Source organism: Heliconius melpomene, chromosome 12 (genome assembly GCF_056956725.1).
Source record: "Heliconius melpomene rosina isolate 202511_hmr_F chromosome 12, ASM5695672v1, whole genome shotgun sequence".
In the NCBI taxonomy this organism is placed as follows: Eukaryota; Metazoa; Arthropoda; class Insecta; order Lepidoptera; family Nymphalidae; genus Heliconius; species Heliconius melpomene.
Window position 1 is genome coordinate 7585609 of NC_140400.1, and position 17894 is coordinate 7603502.

General features: G+C 36.2%; 1 protein-coding gene across 1 annotated transcript in view; it reads left to right on the plus strand.

Moving 5' to 3' along the window:
• LOC146533701 (metabotropic glutamate receptor 2-like) overlaps positions 1–17894 on the plus strand; it is a 120101-nt gene that overhangs the window by 76318 nt on the left and 25889 nt on the right. The window contains exons 9-14 of the mRNA XM_085194516.1: positions 4345–4451; positions 5705–5854; positions 7368–7501; positions 8954–9120; positions 13821–13979; positions 14407–14569. Coding sequence (XP_085050642.1) covers positions 4345–4451; positions 5705–5854; positions 7368–7501; positions 8954–9120; positions 13821–13979; positions 14407–14569 — 880 coding nt within the window. The remainder of the gene's footprint in view (positions 1–4344; positions 4452–5704; positions 5855–7367; positions 7502–8953; positions 9121–13820; positions 13980–14406; positions 14570–17894) is intronic.

Consider the following 17894-nt stretch of genomic DNA (forward strand, 5'->3'; position numbering starts at 1 on the left):
TTGGAGAGCTAGAGCGATTACAGCTTTAACGACACTGTACACCGCGTGCGGACTGTCCGATAAGGGCTAGAGCGGTTTGCAAATGGTAAATGCGGATACTGCAAAGATTTTATCTTGCCTCGTTTAATTTGTATAGGGATGGGCTTTTTGGGTAGATATACGCCTTTTCCTGCATAGCGTATACAGAGGAAATCTAATATAATAGTAAAATAATACTTTTTATATTAATAAGAAAAAATAAAGTTAATTATAATATAAAAGCCGCGCCGTGAGAAGTGAGAAAAAATATTATTTAAATATAAACATTCCGTTGATTAGAAATCAAACCACAACCACAACGTAAACAGTCAGATATATAATTCTCTCTGAGATGACGTCATAATATTATATCACCCCAAACCTTTGAAGGCTCACTTCCTTTTACGAATAAACATTTCGTTTACTTCCTTCCGAAGCTCTTAGTATTTTTCTATTTTTGTATGTGATATAGATAGTTGTTGTCAACAAAACACTACGATGTTTTCTTCATCCGTTCTGTTTGAAGGAGAAAAAGAGTTTGAGTTACATCGAATAAAACGTAATATCACTGACATGAGCTAAAAGTGAAGAATTTCGGAACTATTATTATAAAAATATCCAAAAAAAACTGATTTCAATTAGGAATTTTAAGAATTGTTTCCTTTACTTTCACAAAGTTCAAAAGTACCATTCGAGTTTTGATTACGTTCGTTCGTTACGTTCTTGAAAAAAAATATCCGGACAGACGGACAGACCACAAAGCGATTTAATAAGAGTTCTGATATTTCATAAAAAGTACGGACCCCTAAAAAATTCAATTAAATATTAGTAGAAACAAGGACAAGAAGGCAAATCCAAAATACGAGTACATATAATAATTTAGAACATATTATCCATACCTATATTATAAATTCGAAAGTAACTCTGTCTGTCTGTCTGTCTGTCTGTCTTTTACGCAATCAGGGCCAAACCGCTAATTTAATTGTGATAAAATACTCATATAGAGATACTTGAGGGTCTCGGGATGAACATAGGATACTTTTTTTTCTCATATTTGTAATATTTTCGATATATACCAATATATTAAAATATTTATTAATTTGACATAGAATTTATTCCGCCATATTAATAACAACCGCCGTTGCTAAGTCACCCAAAATAAGCTTGCTTAACGCATCTCTCTATTGAGAACTATAAATAATTTCATAAATATATTTAATAAATATTCTTATAGTTCAAGCGGGTAATAGCTTTATAGAATTAATGGTTTAAAATAATAAATAATACATATATAATAAATATTCTAATTTATCTTTAATTATATTATCTACTATCATTTTTCTAACATGGGCGTAGCCGCGTTCGGGTCCACTAGTTATACATAAAATTATTTTAAATGAAAAAGAATCTTCTCTAAAAGTATCTACTGCCGTTTGATGCAATGTAGCTCTTAAAGAGGACAGACAGTAATACTATACTAGATGAATGGATCGAGGCCACACGAGAAACTTGCATTCAGTGAACGAACAAACGTTGAAAAGATACAAAATGAACTAAATTCGATGTGAATAAAGAAATTTGATGGTACATTTCACTTGAAAACAGGGTTGTTTTTAGTTTATAATTGTTTATAATGTTGGAATTTAAATTGGTTTTAATTTTTTTTTTATTTAAGAATATACTGGTTTTTTAGTCTGGTTTCCTCATTCTCTATGTGCCCAAGGAGATGTTTCCACTGACTGAGGTATGACGCATGCACAGCCGTAATCGCTGTGCGTAGAAACGTGAAGTTTGTACAGATGTTTATTTTATTAATGTATACACCCACTAAGAAGGGATTTAGAAAAAATATTACCAGGAAGGGATGAAATAGGCACAAACTCACATTTATAATATTAATTAACATATAATAATATTAAATATAATATATATAAACAATAAATATAAATATTAAACAGAATTATATTGAAGCCATAGTGGTACAGTGGCACACCGTCTAACTGCGGTACGGTTGTAGTTTCGATCCCATTCGGAGTAATAAATTAATTTTCAATTAATTTTCAGACGAAACCTTTAAAATATTATTAATATTTTAAATAACAGACAGAACCAAGGCAAATCTACTAATCTATTTCAGATATATTATACTTCAGTAAAAAAACTGTAATGATATTTTCTGTGCGCGTGAACACTGATTGAAGTTGCGCGATAAACGATTTTGTAATGCGAAATGACGAAATATAGTTAATAAATTCAATTTCAACCTCATTATTATTGTTATATTATAGCCAAATTAAACAAAATTAATATAAATAAACATAAATTATAGCCTTGTACCATATAAGTTATTCTAATAGATAAGCTATACAACAGTAAAGTTTCATCTAAATTCGTTCAGTAGCTTGAAATTTGAAGTGAAATTGAAACAAACATCCATCCTCACAAACTTTCATATTAGTAGGTTGTAAAAATTTTATTTTTATAATCGGTAATTCATAAATATTATTTATAAAAATGATATTACAATAAAAAAATCTTTAAAAATGCATCAGTACAAAGTAGTTTGGCGTGAGAACACGGGTGGTCGTTATGTGAAGTAAAGCCCAAGCTCCTATAGATATTACTTGAGACAAAAGTAAAAAGAATAAAACAAAATCTTTATTTATAAACCGCGGTGTTGAGTTCCGCCACTCATCACCGCACAATACTGAACAAACGAAAGATCTATCTTAGCTAGAAAATTAGTATGTTTTCTTTTACCCAACTGGCATGTCTTGTAATAGCAATTGGAGAATGAAAGTGTATTTTTCTTCATACTTACACCGCCAAAAAAAAAATAAAAAAAACGCTTCATAAGCTAAGATTTGAACCCATAACCTACAATTATTTCATTGTGGATTAAAATTACAGAAAACACTCGCTAAATGACATAATAAACTATCCCTATATTTGAGGGAAACCTGGAAAATACCTTACAAAGTTCGACGTAGACCACTTAACAGAACCAATAGTGGCCTAAATCCACAAACCTTAGAACACGAGGTCAAGTAAGAATGGTTGTATAAATATATATACATCTCATATATGTATATAATAGATATTTGTATTCACTACCCTCATTTGAAGGTCTAAGATCCGTTAATTAACGCGTGAAAGGAACACCTGTTAGTTAGGTCACGTTGAGGTTAGAATGGCAATCGCTTTACATTATTTAAATAGAGTACGAAATGGTTAATGTTATTTGGTGACAAATCCTTAGTTTAAAATGATTAATAATGATATACTCACTAGTGTTTGTGACATATTCTAAGTGCCTAAGGTAACTAACTTTAGGTACAGTGCTTAAGGTAATACCGAAACAATTAACGATCCAATACAAAAAGAATTTTTAATTTGACCCAGTAATTCTTGAGATTAGCGCATTTATCCAAATTATATACAATTAATATAAAATAATATAAATTAATATATTACTACTAATATAACCTATATTATTTTATATTTATTGACCTTACTTTTCATATTAATTTCCCACATTTGTATAGATCTAGATTTGAGACACTCTGTGTTCCTCATTCGAATTCCGAAGAAGCAATCTTGTACAGGCATTCCCTCGAGTAAGAATCGAACCGACAACCATTGCGCTTAAAGTCAAAGTCATCTCAACAGCGCTTATATGTCATTTAACATAGATTAACATAGATTAATAACATTTATGTGCTAAAGCTTAAGTGCTGTGTAATGCATTTAAGATGACATCAAGTATCACGTTCAAAGGATTATTTGCATGTGATAAGCCGGAAATTGAACATAGTACCCATCTCATATAATCCCCATAGACATGTGTATGACAAATTAGTTTATTATCGATTTTATGGTATATAAGTGTACCAATCTCGAGGCCCACTATATAATAGTAAATGTTCAATTACATAATAAAATTAAGGGAAGAGCCAGTTTTACCAACTTACGTATTAATTTATTTTTTCTTTTGTTAAGACGCTACGTTCCCATTAAGACACTTCCGTTTCCCATTTTCCGCCGAATTCTGAAGGCATTGCGTGTTGAGTGGTGGAACTTCCTTTTGAGGTACCGAACCCTAAAAAATCAGTCTTGACAGTCGTAGCATAGGGGCACAAGCGGCTGCAAATAAAGAAATGGATTATTTAATATTTTCATGTTCCTCGCTCTGGTAATAAGTCAAAACGCGACGTTGAGTTCCGCGACTCAACACAGGTACAGCTTAAAGCTAAAAAAAGTATTTACTCCAGTGGGAATTGAACCCACGACCATCGTGCTTATAAAATAGCCATTTTTTTTCAACAGAGATATGCATGCAGAGGTATGTGGTGGCCGGCGAGGTCTGTGTGATGCAATGCGACCGGCTAGTGGCGCGGAGCTGTTGAAATTTTTGAGGAAAGTTCGTTTTACAGGTAAGCTTTGATTTAAAAAGCTTTATTTTATCAATAAGTTATTTTTTTTTAGTTTTTCATCTTGGTTTTCTAATGAATTTTCGTGTATAGTGAAATTGCGTGAATTACATATAAATCTTTATTTGTGCACTAGTAAATATATATATTATACATATAAATATGTACATATTTTATTTTAATCAGATATAACTAAAATTTAATAAAATGCTATTGATTTTTACTAGGGAAGCTTATAATCGTTATACATTTGTACTAATAATGCCATTAGGAACTTTATGCCATTTTAATTATTTTGCCTTCGAAACGCCATATATCAAGAAATCAATCAATTATTTTGCCATATTTTTCCAATTAATTGCCACGGACTAATAATAAAAACTGTCAAATTTAAGACTGATTTACTTTGAAAAGAAAATGTTAATAAAGTTCTTACAAAACTTTCGTAACAACTATGTACTTCGAATAAGTGCTCTAATACTCTAAAACCACTTTAAGTTGTTAGCTTCCACGACTTCCTCTATAAGGTTGGATAATAAAATGAATTAAAGAACTAAAATACGGATAGTAGTTAAATTTTATATTGAAAACTTAATTTAAGCTTAAGTAACGTCAAGTTCAAGTCGTTTTTCGAGAATTTACACCATTATTGTGTTAGTCGTAAATCGTATTTAAAACTTTATTTAAAATATCAGCTTCACGCTGTATTCCGCACACAGTAGGCTAAGCAGAGGGAACCTAGTGGTAAGACACTCCGTTCCCCACTAATATATTTATTATATAATACTAGCGGCCCGCTCGCGGTTTCACCCGCGTGAACTATGTTATTATTAATTTCTGTCTCCATGACTACGTCTTAGTGACGTCTATGCCAAATTTGAGACTCCTAGCATCTATAGTAACGAAGTTTCATACAAACTTTCGACCCTAAAAACAACCCCTTAGAAATCGAATATTGCAAATTCCCGTCTTAGCGAGCACCTACGTCCCATAAGTAACGCCTATACAAAATTTGAGATTCCTAGCACTTGTAGTTTCTGAGATTTCGTGATGAGTGAGTGACCTTTCGATTTTATATATATAGATATATTATTGTATATACTACCAGCGTAGAGAAATAGCAAGGATTTCCCCTTTTATAAATAAACTTTCACTAATGTGAAAACATAAATTTCTAAATTTGGCCAAAAGTAGCTTTAACGATAACTTTCTAAAAGGTTTTATAAATATTTAATTTTATTTATCTTATTGCCCAGGTTTAAGCGGCGACGAGTTTTTCTTCGACAGCAATGGCGATGGTCCAGCCAGATATAACATTTTACATTTCAAACAAGTGTCCAAGGGAGTGTACCACTGGGTGAAGGTGGGACAGTACTTGGAAGGAGAGTTACAGCTTAACTTAAATGGTGAGATTTTTTAGTTATATTTATATACATATGCATATATACGCTGTGAAATATTTTAACTGAATTTAGACAAACAAAAGAAACAGCTCCAATCTTTACTCTTCATCCATTCCAACAGAATAGAAATTGCTAGTTCTATTACTCAAGGGGGCTAATGCTATGAGTTCATATCATATAAGCTTTTGCTTGAAATTATAAATTGCCAAGCTAACTTGTTTGCTGCAGACATAGAAAATTATGTATATATATAAATACATAATTTTGTACAAACATTCAAATGATATTTTTTTGTTGATACCAAGAGTGTCACCTTAGATAGGAATTATGTCAGAAAAAAGTGCCTTGCTTCGTCTGCCCCTTGAGTTAAACCTTCGGACGTCTAAGGAAGCGATGGCTAGATGTCGTGATGAAGGACATCAGAGTCATCATCATTTAAATTATAGCAGAAAATTAAAATGAAGCAAGTTTTTATTTGTTTGTATATTCATTAACGAGTAAACGTGTACGTTTGACACGATTTAAAACTGCTAAATTAATTCATCTAAATTAATCTAAATAAAAAAAATACTTCAAGTAAAGAAAAGAAAAAAATTCTTCGCAATAAAATAATATTATTCAAAGAGATTTTAAAGTCTTATCGAATTAATTTTCCAATGAAGGGGCAACGGACGAGGTTACACAGCCTACGCAGACTCGATCGAATTAAAATTCTGGAAACGAGCAGGGCGACTCCACTTCACAATTAGGACTTTAATACAGAATTTGATCAGGCAGAATTTGGATCATGGTCTATCCGTGATCTGGATATATATCATCGTTACACGAGTAAACTTAGTATTACTTATTAGGTGATGAAATTTGTACATTGTTTAAAAAAACTATGGAGCCGCCTACATTTTAAGATTAAATTTCTTGAAAGTTCAGCCCCACTTGGGGGTATTAATTATTTTCATTACCTCATTCTAGTAATTATTAATTTTGCCAATCAACACGCAAATATCAAAAGTGAAACTTCCTTGTCTATGCTATGTGCGGGATTCAGCATGAAGCTGGAAAATGAAAATTATTCATTTCCTCGAGTCAAAATCGAACTCACAACCATCGCATTTACACTAATCTATCACGTCAAGATCGCCTCATAAAAAATATATATATCGAATAAATATTACAACTTCATAAGAACAAAACGTTCTAAAAGGTAGCGTACTTGCTTAATCGTCGCCTATTCATTCGACTGAAGTTAGATTAGCACGTGGAAAGGAAATGTCATCGAAAAGACTTTAGAAGCTGTATTTAGCGTCGCTTGTTCTTCTTAACACTTTAATTCTCCTGTTCTGTTCATTATATACTGTGGGTTCAATTCCCACTTGGGGGAGTAATTTTTTTAAATGCTTTTGTAAAAAGACGGATTAATTGATTTCTACCCCTAAAAAAATTCCATTGAATATGAATTATTTCAAATGAAACCTATAACCTTGGCCTCCATAACTAATGTTAACGTTCTTTTCAACAGATATCCAGTTCAAGTGGGGTCAACGTAGACCTCCAGAGTCTGTATGCAGCGCGGAATGTGAATTAGGACAAGCGAAGCAATACGTGGAAGGGGAAAGTTGTTGCTGGCATTGTTTCAATTGTACCCAATATGAGGTAAAGATATTTTTTATCATTATATCTTTAGCAGAGAAAACAGATAGGACCGGAGAAACCAACAGCTATGTATTTCTTCATACTTCTTCCCCATGACCTTCCATTTTAGATGATCATCCTACGGTCATAATTTTATAACGATTATGGGTTCGATTTCCAATAGAAGAAATAAGCTATTTTCATTTCCTACCTCTGGTATCACGACAAAGTGCGGGGTTCAGTCCCGTCACTTACTACGCAATATCTTACTGTCAGTAATACATAATAGTTAAAATATAATTTTCTTAATTAAATTAATAATATTGTTAACCCCTAAAATTAAATTACATAACCATATCTCGGGGTCGGATGATTAAAATTATCTGCATTGTTTAATAGTAATTTCTAAACTAACCCTCTTAATTAAATCAGCTCTTAAATACAAAGCGAGGTTCTGTGCTCATTTTTATGTTAGCTTCACGCTGTATCCCAAATACAATAGGGTGGATAGAAAAAACAAAGTGTTAAAACCCTCCGTTCAACAATTTCCGCCGAATCTTTGTTCAAAACATTACCTGTTGAGTGGTGGAACTTGACTTCCCCCCTGGTGGGAATCAAACTTACAACCATTGCGTTGACAGTCGGATGACCTCCATCCATGACACTATAACTGACCCCCAATTTCACCTGTCAAACATACACCATTCAACACATTAATATTCATTGAACTACAGACTACTATTACGAAACCCTTGTTTGAGAAGATCTCCATAGATTCAAGAGGTTCATCTTAACTGAATATCTATGCCATTGGCAGCTTTCATTATGTACTCAAAATTGAGTATACTCTTAGACGACGATAGCTAGGTAAAGTCGAATTATTAATTTATTATGTAGATGAACTAGTTAGGCCTGTTATTTATAAAATTATTGCAGATTTGGTGGTTATTTTTAAATTTTCTTATGAATATTTTTTTTTATTTCACGCTGTGTCAAACATAAAGCAGGGTTCGCTGAGAGAATCTAGTGTTAAGACATTTCGTTGCGTTCGTTGGGGGGAAAGCTCAATTTTTGACACGTTGCTTGCTAAGTGACGGAACTCAACACCGCGCTCTTTCTTTTTTCCAAGGCGTGGAAAACACAATTTATTCCCCCATATTGGACTCCAACCCATAAGCGTCGAGTTTACAGTCAAACGGACATCTAATATGTAACACAGCAGGGTAGGCAAAGGAAACATGGGTATTAAAACATTCTGAAAAAAATTAATTCTGGAGGCATTACGTGTTGAGTGGCGGAATTCAACGCCGCGTTTTACCTCGACCACCAGAGCAAACAAATGAAAATGTAAATTTAAATAAATATTTCATTTCCTCGAGTGATGATCGACCCCACACCAATCGCGTCTACAATAACACTTTGTGCCCCCACACGACGGTATGTGTTTATACCTTAATAAAACTTTTGTCACAGATCCGTTCACCAGAATCGGAAACAACGTGCATTGTCTGCCCCCGGGGAACACTCCCCGATCACACTCGCACTGAATGCAAATCGATACCTGAAGCGTATTTACGACCTGACTCCGCTTGGGCGATTGGTGCTATGTCGTTCTCTTCGGTGGGCATCTTACTTACTGCGTGAGTATTTATTTATTATATTTTTTATTAAATTTTATTGAAAAATCATTTTTAGACATTTTTTTAACGGTACTATTTACCGACCAAGAATCAATGTGGTTCAAGGGTTTTATTTAATGTGTTATATTCGCAGAAACTAAAGATCTTATTACATACAGTTTACATTTTACATTTAACCGTAAGTTAACCACAGCCATACGAGTATGTTATATAGATTGACACATTCTACAAGAGGAGGTTAGACTCTGAAGGAGGAATTTATAAACAGGATTTTTTAAGCCTTCCTTTAGGCCGCAATTCCCAGACAATGCTCTGAGCTCCTCACCTTGCAATAATGGCGCGCACGTTGTATCCATGGAATGCTAAATAGTTTCTTCTCATATTCTAAAACAAAATATGGCATGAAAAGCCATATGGACGATTAACAAGAGGCGCGAGTTGAAATCCCGCTACGTTATCATTTTTATAAGTTTTCTAAAAGAATGTATTTTTTTTAGTGTGGAATCACACATTTAAAATTTTAAAAATACAGAACCGTATCGTAAAAGTCCAATTCACGTTTACTCAGTTTTTATAATGAAAATGTCAAATTTAAATTTCATTTCAAGGTTCAATAAAAAACGATAGCTTAAACTCCACTGTATTTAATTAATATTTTTGATTTTCTTAACTTAAATATTCTTATTTCGGTGCATAAAATAAAGCTTACATAACTGGTGGTTCGAGTCCCACTCGGTGGAATGAATTATTTTCATTACCTCACTCTTGGTAACAAGACAAACTGCGGCGTTAAGTTCCGCCATTCAATATCCAATGTCTCGAAAATTGTCCTATTGCGGGGAACCGAGTAGCTTAATATTATGTTAACTCCGCCTACCCTGCTATATGAGAAACAGCGTAAAGGTATAAAAAAATGGTTATATTAATTTTATGAATATAAATGTTATAAAAATGACGGGTAGCTAAAAATATCTCATTTTAAAAAGCTTTCCCAATTTCGTATCATATCACAGAGGCAAATAAAAAAAATAAAAAACCAAAACCAAAATTACAATGTTCCACGAAAAAATATTTTCCGCCCCAAAAATATTTAGCTTGCGTTATAAATCCTCGTAAAATAAAAACAGAGGTAAAATAGAGTGGAGGGTAAAATTAATGCATATATAATAAGGTTGTTCTAGTTCGTATCGGGTGCATAATGAATTTAATTTCATGGCGGGTCACTTTGCAGTGGTGGTTGAAATATTTTATGTCGTAACTTTATGGCTTATAGGATAAGGGCCAGTTTTGGAAAAACACGACGTAAAGAATAGGAAATATTAGCGGGGTAGTCTGAGGAAACTTAGCGTTAAGACATTTCGTTCAGTATTTTCTGCTCAATTTTCAAGATATTGTATTGACATTGAGCGGCGGACTCAACGCTGCGCTTTGTCTTATTATCAGAGCAAGGAAATAAGAATAATTCATCCCCCACAACTGTCTCTTTTACATTCAGAGGCTGCACCACGGCCTCCACGAGGAGAAATTATATAAATATTTTTAATGTGTTTTAAATATAATATTTTAGAAACAAAGAAATGATTCGCTTGAATTTCAAAACGTTCCACAGCTTAACTCACATTTTGACTATTTACTCAAAAACTACAATTATCACCAAACTACTTCGCAAAGATCACTCACACAAGACATACGTCCACAATTTTCCTGCAATATTTCAGAGCTGTAGGTTTAACGATCTAGGAGGAGTAGCATTACAACGAAACAAACGTTTGGCCAGTAAGAGAACTATATATGGGATTTACCGTGGAGCTAAAAATAAAACAGAAATATAAATATATTAATAAATATAATGGTATACCGTCAAATCCTAACAATATTATTAAGTTAAATTCGCTGTAAATCCTGTTTATATCCATCCATCCGTCCGGATTAAGTCGCGAATGTTTAAAATATGCACGACACGCTCACAAAAATCATATACTCGTATACTGTGTGCGTACAATCAAATTTATTAACACTGAAACTTACTTCTATCTTGTGAAATAGGAGCTTTTATTTTGTGTATCATACTTATACAAATAGATTAATTCTACTGAAACTTTTGATTATGTACATACATATACATTCTTAATCTTCAATTTATTATTGAATAGCAAGATTTTATTATAAAAAAAATATTTTTATTTTATTTTTTAGTCGTCGTACAATGCTAGGGACTAATAGTTTGGAGAAAAGGCGATGTTAGAAATTCGAGAACTAAGAATATGTTAGTTGTTATTTTATTTAAAAATTCGGGTAGCGACGCAAATAGATTCAATATAAAGAAGTTCTTTTTATTTAACAAAACAATTTCAACATAGACATTTATTTTAACGATCGTCTCCTAGCCTATACAACTTGGGACCAATTAATTAGGCGTTGTTCACGAGTGACTGATTAATTTTATTAAGCAAATTACTTAGACATGTATGTATGTACGTAGAAACAGCTTACCGGATTGAGTTGATTTTCCGCCATTTCATTACTATTAATTGATTTATACTACAATCTGGTAAATTACGATTTAATATTAATGAAGAATGAATTTGTATTATTTATAACAAAAATAAGTTTCTTAATATATTTATGTAATGTTCTCATGGTTAATTTGTTTTATCGAATAACAATCAAATCTACTTACCTCATTCGATGCGGCTTCACGCTGCATCCCGCATATAGCAGGCTAGCTAGAGTCAACTTATTGTTAAGACACTGCGTTCACCATTTACCGTTCAATTTTATATAATATCTCACGTGTTGAGTAGCCGAATTCAAGTAAGCGCCTTATCTTGTTACCAGAGCAAGAAAACGAAAATGAATCATTCCTTCGAATGGGGATCAAACCCACAGCCGTCGCAAATACAGTCAGGCCACATCCTGCTGCACTACGACAGCCCAAAATAAAGATTGAAAGGAGTGAAATTTTGGGAGCACTGAAAGAGTATTCCCCAAAAATTCCAACGAGAACGCAAAAATGGGACGTTTATGTAAATGGAACATATTACGTCATACATTCCACGCAAACGAAGTTTTAGGCAACAACTAGTACAACTATACAATCCAGTACTCGATACAAGGACTAACTAGAACACGTCTTGTACAAGACGCTCAAGTAGGATCTCTTTGATCATAATCTGTATGATTGGACCATTGTTCTATTGACCCCATTCGAGACCCTCTCGTATGCATATAAGAAACCCTCTAAGATTGAATACTTCAATAATTACGGTTGGACCACTTGGGAGGTATCGCGGTTAAGGCTATTTGTGTCATGCCTTTGTTTGAGACATATATATAACAAGTCCTTTTATATATGTAGATAGCTGTATTATGCCTTTTAAAATTATTATTTCTATTTATAAGTGTTTTTATTCGTATACTAGCTTTTGCTTGTGGTCAGGCTGACATGACAAGTTCTGAGTGTTTGGGATAATGTCGACCGCAGCTACATTGGGTTACATTAAAATATTAATGTGATATAGTAGATAATTGTATAGGTACTACTATACCCTAATATAGCCTATATAATCTGTGTAAACGAGGTCGGCGAAAAATGGGGAACGAATGTGTCTTAATGGGAACGGTAATGAGTCAAAAATGAGATTTTCACACAATCAGAGCTGCGGGCAATGACTAGTATTTAAATTAAATATATACGTAATAAGTTTTTGCTCGAAAGGAAATCGAATCTAACACCACGCACACATTAAGACACCTAAACTAAGCAATTGGTAGCCAAAGAAATTACAAAATAAAGTATTTATAATTTTTTGTATACTATTTCGGCACTGGTTGTACCGAACGAACTGTTTGTTTATTATTTTGTAAAGCGCTTATGCAGTTCCGCCGAGTTCCGAACAGTTTACCAAAGTTAAACAACTTTGCTACCGACATCCACTGGATGGGTGACCGTTGCTACAAATGAATGCTATTTGCAAATTTTTTCTGTACTTTTCTTTTAAACTTCACGCTGTATCCCGCACGTAGCGGGTTAGGCAGAGGGAACTTGGGGATCTAGTGTTAAGGCACTTGATTCTCCATTTTATTCCTTTCTAACCGAATTCTGAAAACAATTCTTGTTACAAGAGCGAGGAAATGAAAATATGAAATATTTAATTTTCTCGAGTGAGATAACACATACCAGTGATGAGCGCAATGCAGTGTGTACATAGAGTTTAATTAATTATTAAGGCTTGAATGCACTGGTGTATCATTAACCTCAATGAATTTCTTTGTTATTTCATTCCGCGTAGGGGCACAAACGTACAAGTATATACGCAACGCGGTTATATATTATTTATTTATTAAACAGATGGAATCATCTTTGTTTATCTTGTAAAGGCAGGATCTAACTTTCAATGGATTCACTGCGTGACCGCTCCAAATCAGCTCTGAGCATTTCCTGTGACCTGTGACCTGAGTAAATACTTAAGGGGCCTCACTGAAATGCGTTTACGTTGACTTCCACTAATGTCACTTAATTTCTACTATTTGAGTGAAATTTAAAACACAAAAACCCGTTAAGTGCTAGTAGGACTCGCCCACCGAAACATTAATATTTGATATTAATTTTGGAAGATATATGGAAGGATTTCGTTTTTACCTAATGAGGTACGGAACACTAAAAACCATAAAGAACTGCATAATTCTTTTCTTTACAGATTCGTTTGCGGTGTGTGGGTACGTCATAGTTCCACCCCGGTCGTCCGCGCGAGTGGCAGAGAGCTCTCCTACGTACTGCTGGCTGGCATACTCATGTGCTACCTGGTGACCTTCGCGTTGGTGTTCCGACCTACTGATATATTGTGTTCTATACAGAGGTAAAATATTAGGTGTTATGTGTGTACTGGGGTATTGTTCAAATAAATAAGGTGAAATTGTATACTATAGTTGTCACCGATTCGAATTTTTGGTTAACTAATTTATTTGAAATAAATTGGTAATTTTTTTACACGTAGACAACGTAAACAGTATTTTTCTTCCCTAAGTTTGGAAGAACACTTTAAAAATATTAAAACTCCCTGCAGAGATGCTAACAACATAAATAAGTTTTAAGAAGTTTAAAAGAATTTCAACGAACTTACATTTAGCTTGGTGGATGTGGAAAAACCCGGTTTTTCCAATCAAAAATAAGGAAGATTTTCTTTATAAGAAAAATTGTTTACAAGGCAAACTAAGAGAGAATGAGACCCAATAATAATAGAACCACCAGATAAAGTTCCATCCTATAACACCCATATATTTCAGATTCGGCACCGGTTTCTGCTTCACGGTGGTATACGCGGCGCTGCTGACGAAGACCAACAGGATCTCGCGCATCTTCAACGCCAGCAAACATTCAGCGAAACGACCTATACTTATATCGCCGAGTTCTCAACTAGCTATATGTACTGCGTTAGTGTCTATACAGGTTAGTAGATCACTTTAAAACCCCGCATCTAGTAGAGGGAAAGGGAACCTAGTGTTAGGACACTCCATTCTCCACTTTCCGTCCTCCTTTTGGACCTCGTCGTAGTGCAGGGGTACAGCGTCTCATTGTAAGCAAGACAGTTGCGGGATTGATTTTTACTCGAGGGAATGTATTCAAATCCAAAGTTATATTTATTCAAATACACTTGTACAAGTACTTTTGAATTTTTCTTGCCCTGGAACAAAAAAAGTGCGGCGTTGAGCGCCACGCTATATATGATAAATTGGCATCACGATTACACCATAAAAGTTTCGAACCGTTCATTTATAAAAAAATTATATGAAAATTAATTTAATAACATCATTTAATACACAAGCTGTTAACTAAACTTGTTCAAATTAATGAAGAATGTAATTTATGCTTAAAGTTAGTCGAAATTACATGTTGTTGATTTAATAGTGTCCGCTCTAAGTATTGTAAGCGTTTCTGTTTTAATTAAAATTATTAACAAGTTACTAATAAATAACCAATAGAAAAGGCTTCGTAGGAAAGTGGGTCAGCGTAAATGCGACGATATGGATTCGATTACCACTCGAGGATTCCCCCGAATTATTTTCAATTCCTCGCTCCGGTAACAAGACATGTGCGGTGTTAAGTTCCGCCACTTTCGGATGCAAAGTCTTGAAGATTGGAAGAAAAGTGGGAAAAGAAACACCTCCCTCAGAGTTCACTCTGCAGGTTGAAAGAAAAAGATGGATCTACAGCTGCATCTTTTTCAAATTCTTCTGCAAATTCAGGTGAAAAGTGGGGAACGGAGTGCCTTGACACTGTGTCATCTCTACCTATCCTGCTATAAACAAAAAACAACATGAAGTTTTTATATAATTCTAAAAAAAAGAAAAAGAAAGAAAAGAAAAAGCACAAAATAAATAAAGATTATTAGGTAAAAGTAATGGATAGATTAGCTCGTTGGCTTCACAATAAGCCCGGCGTAATCCCGGAGTTACATAAAGTATTTGCGAATGCACGATTTCCCTCAAAGGAGACGCCCTTGCGCCACTGTGTTCTCTTTTGTTGGTACCTTCCACGGTAGCCATGCCAAGGTCAGAGCTCGTCTAGCTCGGCCTCCCCAAGTCCGGTGACACTGTAGAGGCCGATATGGCCAACAGCATACTGCTCAATCGAAAAACGAAAAACGGGCACGATTTCTAGAGTTCCATTCCGACCGCGGTACCGCCAGGACGTCTCAATGTCCGCTTGGCATCGCTTTCGAAATCACCAAAACCAAAAAACCCAAAAACCAAAAACCAATCCACGCACGCGCGCTCTCTCGACCTACGCCACCCTGCAACACCAAGAAGACGAAGAGGACCGATCGGCGTCGTTTGTTCGGCGAGCGGCGATCTCCGTTGTTTTGTGTAGTGCAGTGTAGTGTGTTAGTGTCCATAGGATTTCACCTGGATTCCATACCCACGTGAGTACTTTTACACAGTGTTAGCTTAAGCTAGGTACTCACCCCGGCCCCACCAGGCCGAGACATTAGGTCAAAGTAGGCACACACCCCTCGCCACGGCGGGGGGTCAAGTTTAGTCAAAATGGTTCGGATAGACTCGGATAGTCTACTTAAGTTCGCCGCAGACCATATCCCGTCATGTTTCTTTTTGGAAATAACCGCATTCGTGGAACGCGAAAAACGCCAGCAAAAGCAGGAGGCCAATCCCGGCGAGACCAACGCCGAATCGGACGAGGACGAGGCTCTGGACATCGTTCTAGAGTCCGAGTCCGAAGCTGAGGAGGCGGCGGCCCCGCCGGCCGAATCCTCACAGGAGGAGGAGGATCAGGACGGTTTCGAGACCGTCATATCTAAGGCCGCCAAACGCAAGGCAAAACGATCCCCCGATAATTCAGGCAAACGCGCCGCGAGCGCGCTAGATACCCCCTCTTCCCCGCGGTCCTCACCCCCGCGCAAAAGTAGGGCACGCGCGCAGGTAGCAGAAAAGGGTGCGCAGGTAGACAAAAACGGCCCCGACGCCGAAATGACTGACAAGACAGACAATGCAATTGCTAACAATAATAATAGCGTTAAAAATAATTCAATCCCCGCGTCCAACTCTGGCGACGGTTCGGTACCGCTACCGGCCGGCGCTCGTAGGGACAGGTTACCCCCCCCGATCATAGTTCAGGAAAAGAAAGCGTGGGATAACCTACAATTATGGATGTTGTCCGCTAAAGTGCAGTTCAATTCTGCCAGATCCACAGCTCAGGGAGTTAGAATTCAGGTGTTAACACCTAAATACCACAGGGTCCTTACGACCCACCTTAGGAATTCAAACATAGGGTTCCATTCCTACGCTCTGGAGGACGAGCGTCAATTACGTGTAGTCCTCAAGGGTATCCCAGTCGAGTTAGAGACCCAATCCGTTTTTCGGGACTTAATGTCCCAAAATCTTCCCGTTAGGGCAGTCCACCGTATGTACAATCAGTACACTAAAAAAAGCTACGACATGGTCCTAGCTGTCCTAGACCGCAGCCTGCGGGCAAACAAATTTTCAATATTAAATCCATCTGCTCACTCACGGGCATTACTATAGATAAGCCATGGTCTCGTGGCATTCCCGGGCAGTGTCACCGCTGCCAGCTCTATGGGCACTCCGCCAAAAACTGTCACGCAAAACCCAGGTGCGTGAAGTGCTTAGAAAGTCACGCTACTGCTGACTGTCCGCGCAAGGTCCCAGACCCGGCCGTACCTCCCAGCTGTGTCTTGTGTGAGACCCAAGGGCACCCCGCAAATTACCGCGGATGCCCTAGGGCCCCACGCAGGTCCGGCGGAAAGGGCGGCAGGACGCATAAGGCTTCGATGCCTTCCCGTCCAGCGCAAAACCCGTCCGGCCCTCAGCCACTACTCCAACCAGCCCCTCTTCCTTCCACCAATGCGTGGAAAAAACCTCTACCAGAGACCCAAGCCGCCAAGGCCTCCAATCCCAAACCCAAGCCCTCCAGGGCCACTTCCTCTGCCCGCCAGCCCCGTGGGGAGGTAACAGAACAGGATAGTATCGAAGACGCGATCGACATTGCGACCAGCTTTTTAGATATACTAGATAAAGACGAATTATTAGCCTTCGCGAAAGGCTTAGTAGACTCAAACGGCGATCCTAAAAGTCGACTTCAAGTAATTAAGCTCAACAGAAAGCTTATAGCCAAATTACTACTTGTCAATGCTCAAACTTCCAATGGCGGTCAATAATAATTTTAGAATCAACCCGCCCGATTTAAGACTCGCGCGAGTCAAGCCGCGTTCTCTCAACATAGGTTATTTTAACGCTAA